This window comes from Enoplosus armatus, chromosome 22 (assembly GCF_043641665.1).
Source record: "Enoplosus armatus isolate fEnoArm2 chromosome 22, fEnoArm2.hap1, whole genome shotgun sequence".
In the NCBI taxonomy this organism is placed as follows: domain Eukaryota; kingdom Metazoa; phylum Chordata; class Actinopteri; order Centrarchiformes; family Enoplosidae; genus Enoplosus; species Enoplosus armatus.
The window spans coordinates 14619270-14638316 of NC_092201.1; the positions used below are offsets into that span (position 1 = coordinate 14619270).

A 19047-nucleotide genomic window follows, 5' to 3' on the forward strand; every position below is an offset into this window, starting at 1 on the left:
TACTTAGTGACTGCCTAAACGTATGCCTGATAAAAATGACCACCAAAAAAAACAAAAAACAACTCAAAATGTTCTGTTCCCATTTTGAAAAATTGTCAAAAGGTACGCAACATTATGAGTTACATTATAACGTATTTTAGATTACCGTGACATGCTGCTGAAGTACAACATTATTTAGACAAAGCTTTTTAGTGAGGCCAACTCTACAGCTGTCAGGTGTTTGTTTGGGACCTCCGGGTTTCAAATGGAATAACTAGTGGAGTTGCAGAAGTTAACCGAGGCAGTAAAATTATTAGCTTTAAAGTTTAACTGGCACGAATTTGGACTCATGTGAATTACCGAATGTAAGTGGAACAGATAGGTAACGTTATACCTATTTTGTTATTCAATGCAGCGTTAATATAAGCCAGTTTTACGAAGACAGTATGCCGTCTCTGCTAGCATAGCAGCTAAAAAGGACGCTGTATTTTGCGTTTACTATATATGAACAGTATGTATGTGTGTTACATATAACCTGGCATTGTTTAGGTTGTGTATGTATCGGGAGGGTTATTGTATAGGGTAATGTAATATCTCCCTTCATGTCGAATTGTCCTGTTTTGAATTTCATAGTTCATAAAGCGCTTCCTTGGGGGATTAGACTGTAAGTCTAGCGCTGCTACGGAAGCCCATTTCTGCCAGGAAAAAAAACTGATGAGGAGTTATGACATTAAAATGATTAAATACTTTATTTAAGGAAATAATCTCGGTTTTTAATGCGTAAAATGAATGAACTTGCAGGATTACCTTTTGCTATGATCTGACCTGTATATGAAAACGTGACAAATAAACTAAAATAAATAAATACATTTTGATTTAATATTGCTCTGATACAGAATTAAGGGACCCGTCTTTCAAAGTCCACATTTAATGTGATGAAACCTGAGCTAGTTCCATTTGCTGGATGAATACCGTGAAATGCGGTTGAAAGCTCTGAAAACTAGTATATGCGGACCTTTGAGCTAAGCCTCTCCTTACCACAAATAATATGATTACTAAATCTATCACAGCCAATCATTCAATCAACTCGATTTTTTCCTGAATTTTCAGACACATTACTGAAGCAGTGAGGTTAATATTATGGAGGATACTTTTATTATTAATAATAATTAGTATTATTATAATTAGTATTATTATTGTAGCTGGGATGCTGTTCATTTTTTGTTCAACTTGTCCCCTTTTGTCAAAGAATGACCTGCATGAGGAGAATTTAGTCCACAAATTGAAAAAACTATAAAGAAACAACACACAAAGGACAAGTTCTTGAGTCAAAAAAGCTTGCAAAGCAAAAGAAAAAGCAAACCAGAGTATGAAAACATCCTCGATTCCGTTTCACGTATCAAACAAAGTGTTAAGTTGAAACTGTAATTTCCTGATAATGGCAGCGTGATTACACGTAATAGTTTATTTTAGAGCAGATCCAAAGACGTTTTGTGGTTTCGCGGTGTTGTGATGGGCGGGTTCGTTAATAAACTAGTCAATCAAAGGTTTATGACTAACTCGGATGTAATGTTAGTTAGCCGTACAGTGCCGTTTTGCTGCTGACTGCTCCTTTTTTGTCACATTGCTGCCACCTGTGTTGACTAGACCAGTGGAGCTGGCAATTGATAATATTAGACCCCATTTAATGTGTTGTTGGTGCAGTACCCCTTCAGTTTCTCAGAAGTTTGACTTGGTATGTTAAAATTGTGACTTAATTTTGACCATGAGTATTTAATTCTTTTTTATCATGCCTAAACTGTTTTGATTTTTGATCTTGGCAAAAACTTGCTACTACTGTACTGCCATAACAGTAAGCTTTTTGGCTTCCATGTAAATACAGAATGCATTAGTCTTCACTGCCCATTTCTTTTCTCTGTCCTAAATAATGTCTTTTAGCTGCCATGACTGTAGTAATTGGATTTGAGGGCAGTGCCAATAAGATCGGCATAGGAATCATCAGGGATGGTGAAGTGCTTTCCAACCCTAGACGGACCTACATTACCCCAGCGGGTCAAGGCAAGTCTTGTTTCTGCTAAAGCACTAATGTCATCTTCACTGGTGATATGATAAGTCTAACAATCTCGCATATGAAGTTGACAACATGTTATTTTACCCGTCAGGGTTCATGCCGAGTGACACCGCCAGGCACCACCGTGCTGTCATACTGACTGTCCTGAGAGAGGCACTGCAGCAGGCAGGTCTGAAGCCTGCTGACATCGACTGTGTGGCATACACCAAAGGTAACATAAGTTCAGATTTACTTTGTCGTAGGAGATTTGATCGTGCCAGATGTTTGTCAGAAGAAGGATTACATAGTACATTTACCAGGATTAGGGCTCAATGTTTTGATACATCAGGATCCAGATCTTTTTTTTTTAATCATGGAGCACATTAGCTGGTGAAATAATATATATATATATATATATATATATATATGTATGTATGTATGTTCCAAGACCACATTTATGTATGTGTGTATGTATATATTTATGTATGTATGTTCCAAGACTGTGTATGCATGTTCCAAGACCTCATTTATTTATGTATGTATGTATGTGTGTATGTTCCAAGACTGCACTTATGTATGTATGTTCAAAGAATGTATGTATATGTTCAAAGACTGCACTTAGTGTCCACCAAAGCATTTTTTTCGGAGGCCAGCGTACTTTTTGAAGTGTTTCCAATGGGAGCGCCGCGTATTAATGCTCTGCGTGCGTGGAGCGTGACGAGGCGCGTCTTTTCTGCACTGAGCACTGACCGTTGGGCGTTTTTTAGTCGTCGCCGAGAGTTGAAAAATGTTCCACTTTGGATGAAACGCTGGATTCGTCACTGTTACTTTTTATCCAGCCGTCCAATCACAGTGGAGGAGGGGCGGGACAAATGCCACAAAGACCAACTGTAGCGTCCTGTATTTGTGCCGAACAATAACAACAACAATGGAGCAGGAGTTAATACTGCTAGTGTCTGAGTACCCATGTCTTTACCAGATGACGTTCCCGGACTACCACAATAATAATTTGAAGAATAATGCTTGGAGGAACGTTTTGTTCGCCATTGGTCAATCAGGTAAGCAGCAGTCAGACAGATGATGTGGAAAAAAGTCAAAAGTAACGTTAGTTAACTGCTAAAGTCAGGCTTACCAACGTAGCTAATTGTTCTGTACGTTTTATTTCACACTTGCTTTGGCAATGTAAACGTCTGTTTCTCATGCAAATAAAGTCCCTCTGATTTTGAATATATATATATATACACTACTCACAAAAAGATAGGGATATTCGACTTTCGGGTGAAATTTATGGAAAATGTAAAATGTTCATGCTACAGTGATATTATATCATGAAAGTAGGGCATTTAAGTAGAAGCATGCAATGGTAATTTCTTCATATCATTCCTCATTTCTGCTCAATGTGAATCGACTTCATGTGAAAGCTGAATATCCCTAACTTTTTGTGAGTAGTGTATATATAACTATACTATATAACACACTAGGAAATCTGAAAAAATGTTTCTCTAAACAGACTAGTGCTGGTGTAACATTAATCCGTTGGCTATAGACATAGAAAAATAAACATAAGGTAACCTAATGCTTGCTTGCTTGTCCATAATCTTTCTGCCCTTACAAATTTCAGTCGAAAAATTTCGCAGAAAGTGGAAATACCTGAGGGACAACTACAGGAGACAAAAAATGAGGAGTAAGAGAGTAGGAAGTCAGGTTCAGGGGCAGCAAGAGTAAGTCGGAGGTGGAAGTACATGTCCATCCTCAGCTTCCTGGAGCCATACATCCAGGACAGGGACACCTTTACCAATTTCAGGCAGAATAGGTCTGGCTATGAGGATGTCAGTGTAGAGGCTCTCCTTGAGTCCCTAGTAACACCAGTGGAGGTAGTGTAGCATACTACAGGTGCATTTCAACATAAAAGTGCTTATACCTGTTTTAAGTCTGTGTTAAAAATAGGGTAAGGATTCACATGTTATTTCTGTCAAAGGAAGGAATGATTATTCGTATTGGTAGTAATAGCAGTAGTAGTAGCAGTATACCTTTATTAGTATACATTATTTATTATTTAAATTTCTCTGATTTGTCCCCCACAGACAACAGATAAGAGCACACTTTCATCAGAGTCCCTGACCCAGGCCAGTACCACACAGCCCAGATCTCCTGACTCCCCTGATGTGCCACTACTTGGCACATTTGAAAGACCTGCTCGCCGTACTTTGGCTCCAAAGATAAGGGTTGAGCCAGATGTGTCTGAGTATCAGCACTGTGTCCTGAATGCCATCACTAATCAGCCAGACGATGAGGAGCATTTTCTTTTGAGTTTAGCTTGGGCTTTGAGGCGCCTTCCTCCCTGCACCGAGGTTAATTTAAAATTTAAACAGATTTTACATGATGCAGAATTTAGCAGTAATAGCTTTATTTTTAATTCCTGTTGACATCTTGTTTTGTTATTTATGAATTTGTACTTGATAATTAAAATGTTTGAAATGATTCTTCCTTCCCAGTAATTTATTTTCCTCTTTTGATTCAGACTGTTTCATGTGTTACATTGTTTAGCTTGTTAGTGTAAGAAGCACTGCTACAGGAAATATGCTGATTTTAAAAGGTTTTGGGCTTTTTAATTACATTAAATGATGAATGTGTTCAGTTGTGTAAAACATTTTGTATCACAAATACCTAGGGAAAAGAATATGCATATACATAAATTATGTAACTGAAATTTAACTAAGTTATACCATGACTACTGCCAGACAAATGGAGAGCTGATGGCCTCGCGGTAATTTCTCTCCTTGAAATGGATGGTCCAATTCTCCGGAGCAACACTTCAAACTGTGTCCTTTTCATATGAAAGTACTCCTTGAACCGGGCTCCGTCTAACTTCAGTTCTTGAACCAAATGATGGTACTCGTCGAGATGTTTCCTCGCACACAAAATCTCATGAACCCGCATAGACCAGCGGGTCTGTCCTCTCCCTATGTGCTTCAGCCTTCCCTTCACGCAGAGCAAGGGCCAAAGAAAGTACTCGACCTCGTGCTGACATTTTATGTTCAGTGCTTGTTAAAAACACAAACTATCTGCCAAATTGTCTACGTGCAATACATAACCTACTTCCGCGTATATTGGGTATCATAGCAACCAACGTGTCTCAGCTAAAAAAACGCTGCGCCTCCAAATCCACCTGTATGTTTGTATGTATGTATTTTCCAAGACCAAATTCATTTATGTATGTACAGTATGTATGGCAGTATGTATGTATGATTGTATGCAGGTATGAGTTTATGTATGATTGTATATATGTATGTGTTTAGGTATAATGGTATGTATTCAATTCAAATTATTTAAATAGCGCCAAGTCACATCTCATGACACTTTACAAATAGAGCAGGTCTAGACTGACTCTTTATAATGTTATTACAGAGACCCGACAGTTCCCACCATGAGCAAGTACTTTGGCGACAGTGGCAAGGAAAAACGTCCTTTTAAGAGGCCTGAGCCAGCCTTAACTATAAGCGTTCTCAAAAAGCAACGTTTTAAGCGTACTCTTAAAAATAGAGAGTGTGTCTGCCTCCCGGACCCAAACTGGGAGCTGATTCCACAGGAGAGGAGCTTGATAGCTGAGGGCTCTGGCTCCTGTTCATACATGTATGTGTGTATGATGGTATGATTGTATGATGGTATGTATGAATGTATGTTGGTCTGTATGTATATTTGATAGTACGTATGTGTGTATGATGATATGTATGTATAATGACATTTATGTGTGATGATATGTTTGTATGTATGATGTTATGTGTGTGTGTGTGTGTGTGTATGATGGTGTGTATGTATGAATGTATGATGTTATGTATGTATGATGTTGTGTGTGTGTGTGATTTTGTGTGTATGTATGACGGTGTGTATGATGTTATGTATGTGTTTTTGTATGTATGTATGTACTGTATGTATGATGGTATGTATGTGTTCATGTATGTATGATCTTTTGTATGTTTTTATATTTGTTATATGTGTATGATGGTATGTATTTGTAACTATGTATGCATGTATGATGGTATGTATGTTGGTATGCCGTTATGATGGTCTGTCTGTATGTATGTATGGTATGTGTATATGATGGTGTGTATGTGTTTATGTATGTATGCTGACATGTATGTCTATGTTTGATGTTATGTATGTATGTATGTGTGTGTGTGTATGTATGATGGCATGTGTATATGATATGTATGTATGATGTTATGTATGATATGTATGTATGTACACGTGTGATGTTATGTATGTGTTTTTGTATGTATGATGTTTTGTATGTTTTTATATGATATATGTATGAAGTATGTATGTGTGTATGATGGTATGTGAGTATGATTGTATGTATGGTATAAATGTATAATGGTACATTTGTATGTATGATGTATGTGTGTATGTATGATGGTGATGATATGTATATTTGCATGTATGGTGTTATGTATGTGTTTTTGTCTGTATGTATTTACGATGGTATGCATGTGTTTATGTATGATATGTATGCATGTATGATGTTATTTATGTGTTTTTGTATGTATGTATGATGGCATGTATGTATATTGATGCTATTTATGTATGATCTTATGCATATAAGTATGATTGTATGCATGTAAGTATGATTGTATGTATGTATGTATCCATGTTTGATGGTATTCACGTATGATGTTATGTATATATGATTGTATGTATGATGATACATATTTGTTTGTATGAGTTTATGTATGTGTTTTTGTATGCATGTATGTATGTATGTATGTCTGATGTTATGCAAGTGTTTATGTATGTATGATGTTATGTATGTGGTTTTTGTATGTATGTATAAATGTATGATATGTCTGTAATAATGTATGTACATGATGGTATGTATGATGGTATGTATGTATGATGTATGTATGCATGTATGATGGTATGTATGTATATATGATGCTATTTATGTATGTTGTTATACATGTAAGTATGATTCTTTGTATGTATGATGGTATGTATGTATGCATGTTTGATGGTATGTATATATGTATGATGTTATGTATGTGTTAATATATGTATGAAGATATGTATGATAGTATGATGCTATGTATGTTGGTATGATGGTCTGTATGTATGATGGTATGTATGTTTGTATATATGATGGTATGTATGATGTTATGTGTGTGTGTGTGTGTGTGTGTGTGTTTAGTATGTATGTATGATGCTATGTATATATGGTGGTATGTATACATGCATAATGGTATGTATGTATGTATATATAATATTTATGTATGATGTTATGTATGTGTTTTTGTATGCATGTATGTATGATGCTATGTGTATATGATATGTATGTGTTTGTAAGTATGTATGTATGATGGTATGTATGTAAGATTGTATGTATGTATGTATGCATGTATTATGGTACATATGTATGTATGATGGTATGTGTATATGATATGTATGTGTTTGTAAGTATGTATGATGGTATGTATGTAAGATTGTATGTATGTATGTATGCATGTATTATGGTACATATGTATGTATGATGGTATGTATGCATGTATGATGGTATTCCGGTATGATGGTCTGTATGTATGTATGATGGTTTGTGTACATGGTGGTATATATGTATGTAAGTATTATTGTATGTATGTATGTATGTATGATATGTATGTGTTTATGTATGTATATTTGTATGTATGATGGTACATATGTATGTGTGATGGTATGTATGTGCTTATGTATGTGTGTATGTATGATGGTATGTATGGTTGTATTTTTGATGTATGTATGATGATATGTATGTTTGTATATGTTTTTGTACGTATGATGTTTTGTATGTATTTATTGATGTTATATATGTATGTTTGTATGTATGTATGTATGATATGTATGATGATATGTATATTTGTATGTGTTTTTGTATGTATGTATGTATGTATGTATGTATGATGGTATGTGTACATGGTGGTATGTATGTATGACTATGCAAACACATGTTCTCTATGTGTGTATGTATGTATGTATGATATGTATATTTGTATGTGTTTTTGTATGTATGATGCTATGTATGTTGGTATGCCGGTATGATGGTACATTTGTATGTATGATGCTATGTATGTGTTTATGTATGTATGTTGGTATGTATGATGTTATTTATGTGTTTATGTATGACGGTATGTGTATAGGATATGTATGTGTATGTATGTATGTATGTATCATGGTATGTATGTATGTACGATGTTATGTATGTTAATATATGTATGATCAGAATCAGAATCAGAAATACTTTATTGATCCCCGGGGGGAAATTGTACAGTACCGGTGCTCCCATTCAAGAGTAAAGTAGCATAATTTAGAACTAAAAGTTTGTACAAATATAAAAACAAGAAATAGAAAATTAAAAAAATACACATTTACAGTATTTAAGTGAACAATGAGGTAAAAAAAAAAAAAATACAATAACAATGTATATGTATGTATGTGTTGCACTGAAGTGTATGACTATATATCTATTGCACTTGCAAACATTTAAGAATAAATAGTGAGGTAGTATATGAACAGGTGAAGTAGATACAGATGATGATATGTATATATGATGGTATGTATGAATGTATGTGTTTTAGTATGAATGTATGATGGTATGTCGATATGATGGTATGTATGTTTGTATGATGATACGTATGCATGTATGATGGTATGTATGTATGAGTTTATGTATGTTTGTATTTATATATGATGCTATTTATGTTATGTATGTGTTCATGCATGTATGATGATATATGTATCTATGTATGATGTTTTGTATGTATATGTATGTATGTAAGTATGTATGATGGTATGTATCGATGTATGTATGTATGTATGTATGTATGGTGGTTTGTATGTATTCAGTTCAACTTTATTTATATTGTGCCAAATCACAACAAAAGTCATCTCATGACACTTTACATATGGAGCCGGCCTAGACCGTACTCTTTATAATATTATTACAGAGACCCAAACGTTACCATCATGAGCAAGCACTATGGCAACAGTGACAAGGCAAAATGTCTGAAACTTCGACCAGAACCTGCGCTCATCGCAAACATGCATATCATACATACATAACATCATACATACATATATACATACATAACATCATACATACATACAAACATACATATCATCATACATATATACATACATAACATCATACATATATAACATATATAAATACATACAAAACATCATACATACATAACATCATAAGTACATAACATAAGTACATATGAGTGGGCGGTCATCTGCTTTGACCGGTTGGGTTGGAGAGAGAGAGAGAGAGAGAGAGAGACACTGACACTGACACTGACAGACAGATACACAGACTGAAATGTATAGCAGCACCTGTAATAGCCATAACAACTATAATAATAATGGAAATATCACCACTAATAGTAGTTACAGCTGTAATAATAACTGATAATAGCAATAACGGCTTTACTTATAACGGAACTATGACTAATAATAATAATTGTAGCGATGAGAGTCAAGCGGGCCCATGTCGGCAACAGCCAGGCGTACCAGGACCACGACCCACAGGAAACCTGTGAGATGAGAAAGCACAAGGAAAATCCGGGGAAGATACAAAGTTAGCAACATGCATTGGTGGGACATGGATGTGTAAAGATGGAACCACAAGCAACCCTGCATTCTGGGAGCGTAGTGCTTTAGTGGGGTAGTAGGGTAGTATGAGCACTAAGATATGATGGTGACCGACCAGTAAAAGCTATGTATGTATGATGGTACGTATGAATGCATGTATGTGTGTATGTTCCAAGGCTGCAAGACTTCCTTTTTGTATGTATGTATTTTATCACTTCAACATGGTAAACTCTTTCTTGTTTTTGTTCTTCCTGTCTTCCAGGTCCTGGTATGGGCGCCCCCTTGGTGACGGTGGCTCTGGTGGCTCGCACAGTCGCACAGCTGTGGGCTAAGCCGCTCCTCGGTGTCAACCACTGCATCGGACACATCGAGATGGGCCGACTCATCACAAAAGCCAACAACCCCACCGTGCTTTATGTCAGCGGAGGGAACACGCAGGTTGGTTTCTGAACATATGCCTCATTCCCCCAGGAAAAACTACAAGTCTGCATGAATCTTAGTGTTTGGGGGGGTTTGGTTGTTCTTTGTTTTTCTTTGGCACAGAGCTTCCCGATAGTCAGCTGTCAATAAAAGTGTTGGCAGAGCTGTAACGTACACTTAGCTATAAGTTCATCGGGTATAAATGTAATTTGACTTTTGTCCATGTCTTCCCGTGCAGGTTATTGCGTACTCGGAGCGGCGGTACAGAATATTTGGAGAGACCATCGACATCGCAGTTGGTAACTGTTTGGACAGGTTCGCGAGAGTTATAAAGGTGTGTGCCATCACGGTCCTCATTATTTGCCTTTTACTGTACGTGATACATGTGTGTCATAATACTTTGTGTGGAACTGTTTCCCCACTCAGATTTCCAATGACCCCAGTCCAGGCTACAACATAGAGCAGATGGCCAAAAAGTGAGTGAGAGCAACGTTTTGTTGGCACACTGCTAATATTTCTGACACAGCTTAACGTTGCTTCTCGTCTGTGCTGTTAGAGGGAGTCAGTACGTGGAGCTGCCATACACAGTAAAAGGAATGGACGTCTCATTTTCTGGGATTTTATCGTACATCGAGGTGAGTGGTTTGCTCGTCCACGGAACTGTTTATCTACAATATCACCTAAATATTGATTTCATCTTCTGTTATCTTTTGACAAGGTGCAGATATTAATTGGGCTAATACTGAAACTGATGCATGCATGCATACATACAGTCCACTAGTTCACCATTCTTTCTCATGATCCTTACGATTCTTTTTTCTTCCATAGGAAGCTTCTCATAAGTTTCTGAGCTCTGGTCAGTGTGCAGCAGAGGACCTGTGTTTCTCCCTGCAGGTACCAACAACCAACACTATCAGTCAGTCTGTTGTAGTGTAGTGCTGCCTACAAAATAACATTTATAGGAGCTATTTATGAGTTTAAAGGCTTTGATTGCTGTTGAGGTCATAAATAGTGTCCATGGCTATTTTAAAGCCTCATTCAAACTCCAGAGGAGCACAACGTAAACAACTTAAAGTTAAAGTTGGCTTGTCTGGAGATATTTGGCCTAAAATGATTAGAGCTGCAAGTAACAGCTATTTTCAGCGTGAGGTGACATCTTCAAATGTCTTGTTTTGGCTGACCAACAGTCCAGAACCCAAAGAAATTCAGTTTTACAAAGATAAGGATCAAATCCTCACAATTGAGGAAGCTTGAACCAGCGTATTTTTGGCATTTGTGCTTGAAAAATGACAGATTAATCACTTAATCAAATAATCGTTGAAAGTGTAATCATGATGCAAAATTTTGTCTGTATTGTCCGGCCCTAATGGCCCCTTCCCTGCAGGAGACCGTGTTCTCCATGCTGGTGGAGATCACAGAGAGGGCCATGGCTCACTGCGGCTCCCAAGAGGTCCTCATCGTCGGGGGTGTTGGCTGTAAGTACAACAGAACAGTTTGTGAGTTCCTTTCGTGCCCCAAATGTCCACAGATATTTCTACTAGCTACAGTGCTAAAAGTTACAATATCACAGTAACTTAAAATATCAACAGCAAATGTCCTGAGGTGATAGTGAGGTTTTTTTTCTGGAGCTGCCATTTTGCAAGTTCTTCAGTCAAAAAAGGGACAAATGTACAATAGAGGAGTCATATTGTGTACACTATTTCACTACACTATTGTATTGTACACTATTTCTTAAGTTGTGAAATGCATTGAAATCTCAGTGTGAGTCTAAAGGCTGTTGTTTCATTTAAAGGAACAGGTTACCCATTTTTATTCTGTAAAAGATCACAATCAAAAAAATGATTTCCCACAAGAACACAAATATTGCAAAACTGTGCAGAGATGCTGGCATGTTAGCGGAGTAGCAACAGCACAAAAGATTCTTCCCATCCTTGGAAGTGTTTTATTATATATGGATATACCAGGTAGTAATATTAAATAATATTTCAGGAATTTAATGTAGAGTTTTGCTTTACCTTAAACGAAGTGATCTAGTCCCAATTAAAGCCTCACTTTCATTGATTATTATATATTATCATCAGAAGATCTGACCCCTCCCTGTATCCATCCTGTAGAGAATGTGACCTGTTGTTTCCTCTGCAGGTAACCTGCGTCTGCAGGAGATGATGGGGGTGATGTGTAAGGAGAGAGGAGCCAAGCTGTTTGCCACAGATGAACGGTAAACCAGTCGGCCCACGATCACTTTCATTTACATTCAAACTACATTGGAGTCTGCCTCAGATTCATATAACCCTGTTTTGGAACACAGACTCAACACCCACCCCATCCTCCAACAGAATTTGTAAATGCTGTTTTAGAGGCGTTTCCAGTCTGATGAGAGTAATTTAAGAGCTAATCATGCTAAAATGTAACGGGACAAAGTTAAACCTAAGTTAAGGTATAGTTGGATGATAATGGAGTTTTGAGTACAGTGAAAATATAACAGCATGCTTTGTAAAATGTTTAGCGGTGATTTAGTGTAGGTGATTGGTAGTTAATGGGCTGAACATGCAGAAACACCAGTATGGTCCTTTAAAAAAAAAGTGCTGGCACTCGGGGCAACGTGCCTTGAACGAGAAGCCTCAGTTGAAGAATGTCCATATCAAACCCTTGTATGAATATGTGAACAGAGCAAACTATCGTCTTTTCTTTCCATCACATACCCTCAAACAGTCGACCAGGATCAACATTGTGCTCCAGCTCCAGGTCCTGATAACAGTGTTCACTTTGTGCCACAGATTCTGCATAGACAATGGAGCAATGATCGCTCAAGCCGGCTGGGAGATGTTCAGGTCGGGTCAGGTGACGGAGCTGCAAGACTCGTGGATCACACAAAGGTAGACTTCACGTTACCGTCTCTTTACTTCCTGCTCTTCTCATTTGTCTGCATCCGTCTCCTTGTGGGAAAAGATGGCAACGCCGGGAATTCAAACTGGTTGCTTGGGATTTAATGATGTAACATGTTGGTCCCCAAAATAGGATTCAAGGTGCTCTCCAGATCCCCCAGTTAAGATTTTACTGTTACTCTTAGTCATCCAGGGTAAACAATATTTCTGTATCAAGTAAAAGTTGTCAGTCCTGGATCTAAATACTCCCAGAATACAGTCATCTGTCCATGTTGACCACAAACATTTCTCCTGTTGTAGGTACAGAACAGATGAGGTGGAGGTGACGTGGAGACACTGACTGAGCAACATCTTGGTGCTACATATGTTGTCACAGCAGGCCTGTTACGAGAGGTGGTATCCTGGCCTCTGAAGGGACACTTTGAGAACTGCAGTCTTTCCCTGCTCACCTGCATCACACTTTGGTGGCTGCAGTGAGAGGTATTTAGACTCTCCTACACAGTTTGTTCTGGTCAGAAGAGGTGGTGGAGGGAAAAAAAAGTGATTGAAAACCAGAATTACAATGAGAGTTTGGAGATTAGAACCCCCAGCTTTCTGTCAACATTAGTTTCAGTTATCATACACTTGTAATTGACCTTTAAATAAAATAAAAAAAAAAGACTTAGATGGAACTCGTCAAGTTTATTCAATTTTATTAAGCAATACTGTTCACTTACATTCCTCCTCTTACTCCAGTGTACATTTTTTTTATTCAATAAATTTTCTTTTCAAAAATCAACATACTGAACACGTGAGATCCCTTTGTGGATTCATGAGTAGCATTCATCCGATTAGGGAACCAAAATAAAAACAAAGAAAAAAGGAACACAGCATTAAGATCTGACGGGGGTAAAGGGTGAACTGTACTGTGCCTTTGACTACACCCCTCTGTAAACTGAAGACACGGATACACAAGTCCTCTGCGCACATTAACGATAAAACTCAAGCAGGTACAAGACAGACATTCTTCTGTTTGTAAATCGAGAAGGGGAGAGGGGGGGGTAAATCACTCTGGTGAGGGTTTCTTGCACACAGGGATTGGTCATAACTGATTTTTTTTAACAAAGTGCTTGATTGACCGCTCGCTTTACAGAGGACACAAAAAAAACGTTTGATAAAACTGCAGCTTTCAAATGGGGGAAATTAAATTACAGCTCCTCAGATTGTTTAAAAAAAAAAAAAAGACCAGCTCTACACATACAAGCTAAAAATGGTAATGAGAGGCGATGAAAACAGGTCTGATTAATTAAGGCAGGCTTTCTGTAAGGCATTAAAAAAGTCCATTGCTGTAAGATCTCAAAGGAGTTAGTCCAAAGTGTCTCAGTGTGGCTTTGCGTGAAGACATCATCCTGAGTGCAGCGTGTGTGTGAGAACGGGACTCAAAAATGTGTCCATCTTTACGTGGTTTAATGTGCATGTAGGTGTGTGTGTTGTTTATATCTATATGCTTTGGGTTTCTCACACTGCTAGGCTGGGTGCTCCTGGGTGTTCTTGTACCACACAACCTTTTTTGGAACTGCAGAAAAAACAGAAAAAGAACAAAACTGTGTCAAAAACGTAGATGCGTAATAATACAAGCCAACAACAGTTCAAACACCACTGGGTCAGAGGTCATTTTCTCTGTCTTGCCTGTGGTTTTTTTCTGGTCAGCTTACCTTTTTTCTGTTTGTTACAGATAGCATTCCATTCTGAGGAGGGAAAAAAAGTAACCGTTAGAGGTAATACAGTGAAAGACAATTTAAGTAAAAAGAAAAGCTGGCAGGACACTGTCTTCAAGGTTCCTCATCACTCTCACCTCTACTGTGATAGTTCAAGGCCTCCACTAGATGGCGACAACTAAGCAGCAGTTTCCCGTTGCTCTCGTCCACCTCCGGGCGTGTGATGGGGGCAGCGAAGGTAGGGACTGGAATAGGCGCTTCTTCGTGAAGCTGGACTGCGAGAACTGCCTCGAGCTGTAGGTCCGCCGACTGTTCAGCGTCTGTGGGCTGAGGGGGGAGGGCGTTGGCTGCGGGGCGAGTGCTGGGGCCCTCTGTGACCGGCCTCGCCTCGCTGATGAAGCTGAGGCCCCACTGGTTCTGTAGCAGCACACCGATGGCGGGGCGGTCTTCCTCCAGCGCTCCGCTTGCTGCTCCTGCCTTCACCTTGGAGGCGTAGCTGACAGCGGGCTGCAGCTTGGCGGGGCTGTCCTGCACCGGGAAGGCGGGCGGGGGCTTTAGCAGCGACAGACTGTCCTCCACCCACCTCTCCTTTTGGTTAACCTTTTGCGGCCGCTCACTTACTCGGCCGACCCCCTTCTGACTTTCCCTGCGGAGGCTGCGGCCTTTGTGCTGCTGGCCCTTGCGCTCCTTTTCTCGGCGGAAGCTAAAGGTGTGTGTGTGTCCGGGGCCGATCAGGTCGCCCTCGGGTGAAAGCTGACGGGGCTGTTGGTCGCCTCCAGAGATGCAGCCTCCGCCCCCGCCGCCTCCACAGTTGCCTGAACCAGGAGACAGACGTCGGTTGCGAATGTGTGGCTCGGAGTTGGTGGCTGAAACGAGGACTGCTGGGTCACACAGGGTATCTGACTCGCACACAGTGTTGCTGGCTTCCCATGTACCTGAAAGAGAGGCGTTGACATGTTGGTGAAATGTCTGCTGCTTGAATACACTCATATTTATATATCATGCATACCAGAAGCAAGTTCCAGCTCTTGGTGATAAGTCTACAGTATTTCCCATACAGGCTCTACTTGGGTGGCCCTCCCAGATAGATTAAGACTCGGCCAGGTAAATAAAATCTTCACAGCTGTTCAGGAATTATCAACAGGTCAGGTTGTGTTGGTTTTTTATTGACAATATGCCAGTATTTGAGTGCATTGCCATTACAGTAAGAACAATGAGCCACTGTTCAATGGTTGCATTTTTCAAAATAAATGACATTTTTCCTGCACTTTTTTGGTTTTCCCTGCTGTACTGAAAATGTACAGAACTATGATCCCAAAACCGAGGTACATATCAAACCGTGACTTTTGTGTACCGTTACATCTCTAGATGGATGCCTAAAAACTGAACACAAAATGGTGCATCGATAAGTTGGTTAGCCAACATAACAGCTAACTAAGGTTACGTATCTGAGTTATTCATAAACCATTGTTTGAGTAGTTTATTGATGAACCCTGCTGTCACGCCGTGCCACCCACCACCACAAATTCTCAACCTGTGGGAAACCCTGGTCTACCATGTGAACCAATCACAACCCGGAGAACATGAACATCTGGACTAAACCTGAAGAAACCCTCTTCAACTGTAAAAACATTTTTTTAATTAAATTTAAAAAAAGAAGAAGAAGAAAGAAATCACTGTCCTGCTCTTATTTAATAGCATTATTGTGTTCGTTCCTTGGCAACATGGTGATGAGCACACTGTGCGTCCACACAGGTGTTTCACGGCACAAGATTCCTGGATTGGCATTGGTTCATAAAGGATCTTTGCCCTTGGCTGTTTCATATAAACAAACATCGGCAGTGGATGACACATTTTCATGTGACTTCACCATGCCAGTTTAGACAGAGCAGTTGCCTGTAGTTACGACCTGGAGCAGCGAAACATCTCATATGGACTATGTTCTGCTGATAGAAACATGACAAACTGTCTGACAAGTGCGTATTTGCAACTCTCAAACATTAAGTTGAGCCGTCAGTCAGTCTTCAGACAATTCATCGCCAACCATTTTTCTCTATCTATCCCTCCCATTAGTCGCTGAACTCATGTATAAAATTACCAAACATTCTTGGGTCCTAGCTTCTCAAATGTGACAGCTTGCCTCTTTTCCCTTGTTTGTGTCACTGTAAAATGTACACATTTGGGTTTTTGAAACGTTGATTGTGCAAAATAAGCAACATGAAAACTAAAACTAAGCCACTTGGAAATTTCACGTTATAGACCAAACGGTCAAAAAAGAAAATCAGATTCATCAATAATTAAGAGAAACCGTAAATTGTATACTATGCAGTATTACTGGAATAACTCATTAAGCCTTGCAGGCTACAGCTTTCAACACCTGTCAGCATATATCATTACTAGTCTTGTAGCAATTACACAACAGTCTTTGTGTCATTCAGTCACTTGATGGCTCACCGTGAAAAATTATTGCTGAATGATTAACCAGGTATTGGCGGGGGAGGTTAACTTATTTTAGTTCTAATTGACTCGATTTCCGTCCAAATGGCACGGGACAGGCCGAAATAACATTACTGTTCGTAGTTTTTAAAAAAAGGCACGTCAACTGAAAATACTTTCCCCCTACCAGGGGCTTTGTAGAGCTACAACACTCCATACGATGAGAAGTGAATACACCGGCCTGAGTAGCGTGCCCGCTCCTAAGCGCCACATTTTAAAAAAATGAGGTAGTTTACCAACCCAAGGAGCCCGTCTCCAACACCGTGACAGAAATTTCGAAAACTAGCTGATTGTAGCGGTATAGACTCCACTGTCTCTGGCTAAAAGGGCAACTTGGCTGCATTACTATAGTCTCTTCCGATATAACAACATGCTATTATTCCTGAACGGGGTTCTGGCAGCCACCAAGACAGCACAAAGCTACCAGCCAACGCCGGCGTTAGCAAACTTTAACTAGCAGCGTCATGGTGCGGTGACTTTAACTCGACGGTTTTATTTATCTACCGTTACAGCATGGCCAGTCTAGTTCAACGTCTCAAAAACAACAGCTGTCGTCGATGGAATGGCATTGTTTTACCACATTGTGAAATTAACAGCTAGCTAGCATGTTAGCCGAAGTCAAAGTTTCGTAACCCCCATTCAAAGCGGCGAGCAGGCTGCTGTCGATACCGCTAGCACTGTTGCTAACACCGTCGGCAAGAGAACAAAATAACACACCTGAAAGTGGGGAAATTCGGTCAGATATGTCAGAAAGTTGTATAAACTTACCCGTTTTGATATGCATGTCTTTTAGTTCAATGTGTCGTTGAGGCTAAACCGTTTAGTAACTTTTGTTTACAGCGTTAAGGTAACAGCGGCTCGCTGGATGAGTCTTGTGTGGCCACCCGGAAGCGACACGAGAATGTGGGTGGGACCGGAAGTCCCTGCAGATAAGCAGTCCGGCGGGAAACTTAGAGCGAATTTTAATATTCAACCCGTACTATGATAACCACGTGGTAACAGTGATCTATCTGGATGATAGGGCTTGTTTTTTTAAAGGCAGGTGAATTATAAAAAGTCTATATTGGTTTAGAAAATGTTAACACTATAAATACAGCCACATATTGTTGTGTTGCTCTGTAAAACAACAACTATCAAGATTTTGGAAAGCTATGAAAAAGGCTTATGCAGATGTCATATACTGCACATCAGATGTTGTTATTGTTCTGTCACATAGATGCCACATTAAGTGACTTAGATAAAATATGCAAGAGCAAATGCAAGCAAATAATTGTTAATTGTTTGGGGAAGTAAACTAAGAATATCACTGGTGGGACTTTTAACAATGTATTGACATATGCAATGTAAGTAAAAAAAAAAAAACTTAGCTTACTATTTAAACAAATATCGTTTTTTTGAGACCATCTTTGACCTCTAAAATATAAATATGTTGGAAATTACGGTCAGCCAAACTGCTTAGTGCAGCAGTAGTAGAAATGTCCCACACGAACAAAACTGGTTCAGAGTCTAAAAGACATTTTCATTAGCATGATAGTGCAAACATGTCAACCTTAAGCCTTCTTCAGTGTGCTGTCTTAACTCTAACAACCTGTGTTTATATGACTGACCCCACCAGCAGTCCTTAGATGGTCTAATGTGATGATAGACAATATTCAGAGCAGTCATCATGGATGTACACAATGTGCTCTGAAGCAGTGTTGTAACCACCTTTCATATTTGATCAGTCTTGAGTGGATCACACACGTCTCTTGCATCTCATTGCTTTCATTGTTTTCTTCGATGTAACATCCCGTCACCTTTAATCAGTTAACATATAAACCTGTGATCAAGCTATCAACAATCACAATAAACAAGTAACGTAAGGAACACTCACCTCGGATGTTTGAGCAGTCCTCCT

General features: G+C 39.1%; 2 protein-coding genes and 1 long non-coding RNA gene across 4 annotated transcripts; 2 read left to right on the forward strand and 1 right to left on the reverse strand.

Moving 5' to 3' along the window:
• The first annotated feature begins 263 nt into the window (after positions 1-263).
• osgep (O-sialoglycoprotein endopeptidase) lies at positions 264-13608 on the forward strand. Of its 2 annotated transcripts, none has more exons than XM_070928820.1 (12): positions 264-361; positions 1918-2037; positions 2142-2261; positions 9915-10090; positions 10311-10406; positions 10499-10548; positions 10629-10707; positions 10901-10966; positions 11457-11547; positions 12215-12290; positions 12850-12948; positions 13258-13608. In XM_070928820.1, exons 2-12 carry the CDS (start codon positions 1923-1925, stop codon positions 13295-13297), a joined length of 1008 nt encoding a protein of 335 aa, XP_070784921.1. In that variant the 5' UTR covers positions 264-361; positions 1918-1922; the 3' UTR covers positions 13298-13608. The 2 variants fall into 2 exon arrangements, with proteins under 2 accessions (XP_070784921.1, XP_070784922.1); XM_070928821.1 differs by having other exon boundaries at positions 265-344.
• LOC139304913 (uncharacterized) lies at positions 2974-4510 on the forward strand. The gene is made up of 2 exons (XR_011599188.1): positions 2974-3087; positions 4114-4510. It is a non-coding gene; the product is annotated as an uncharacterized lncRNA (long non-coding RNA).
• A 24-nt stretch (positions 13609-13632) lies between the features above and the next one.
• On the reverse strand, positions 13633-18008 carry LOC139304914 (FMR1-interacting protein NUFIP2). The gene is made up of 4 exons (XM_070928822.1): positions 17919-18008; positions 14792-15589; positions 14652-14684; positions 13633-14512 (listed from the first exon to the last, which is right to left on the reverse strand). The coding sequence occupies exons 1-4, from the start codon at positions 17932-17934 to the stop codon at positions 14463-14465; spliced, it is 897 nt and encodes a 298-aa protein (XP_070784923.1). The 5' UTR covers positions 17935-18008; the 3' UTR covers positions 13633-14462.
• Positions 18009-19047: the final 1039 nt, after the last annotated feature.

What these genes read in the sequence shown, in the direction of transcription:
- osgep (XM_070928820.1), top strand. Translation starts at nt 1,923, where the DNA reads ATGACTGTAGTAATTGGATTTGAGGGCAGTGCCAATAAGATCGGCATA. An exon ending in CTGTGTGGCATACACCAAAG is followed by an intron (nt 2,262 to 9,914) that starts GTAACATAAGTT and finishes CCTGTCTTCCAG; the next exon opens with GTCCTGGTATGGGCGCCCCC. An exon ending in GGATTTTATCGTACATCGAG is followed by an intron (nt 10,708 to 10,900) that starts GTGAGTGGTTTG and finishes TTTCTTCCATAG; the next exon opens with GAAGCTTCTCATAAGTTTCT.
- LOC139304914 (XM_070928822.1), bottom strand. An exon ending in CTTGAACTATCACAGTAGAG is followed by an intron (nt 14,685 to 14,791) that starts GTGAGAGTGATG and finishes TTCCCTCCTCAG; the next exon opens with AATGGAATGCTATCTGTAAC. An exon ending in CTGTAACAAACAGAAAAAAG is followed by an intron (nt 14,513 to 14,651) that starts GTAAGCTGACCA and finishes TTTTTTCTGCAG; the next exon opens with TTCCAAAAAAGGTTGTGTGG.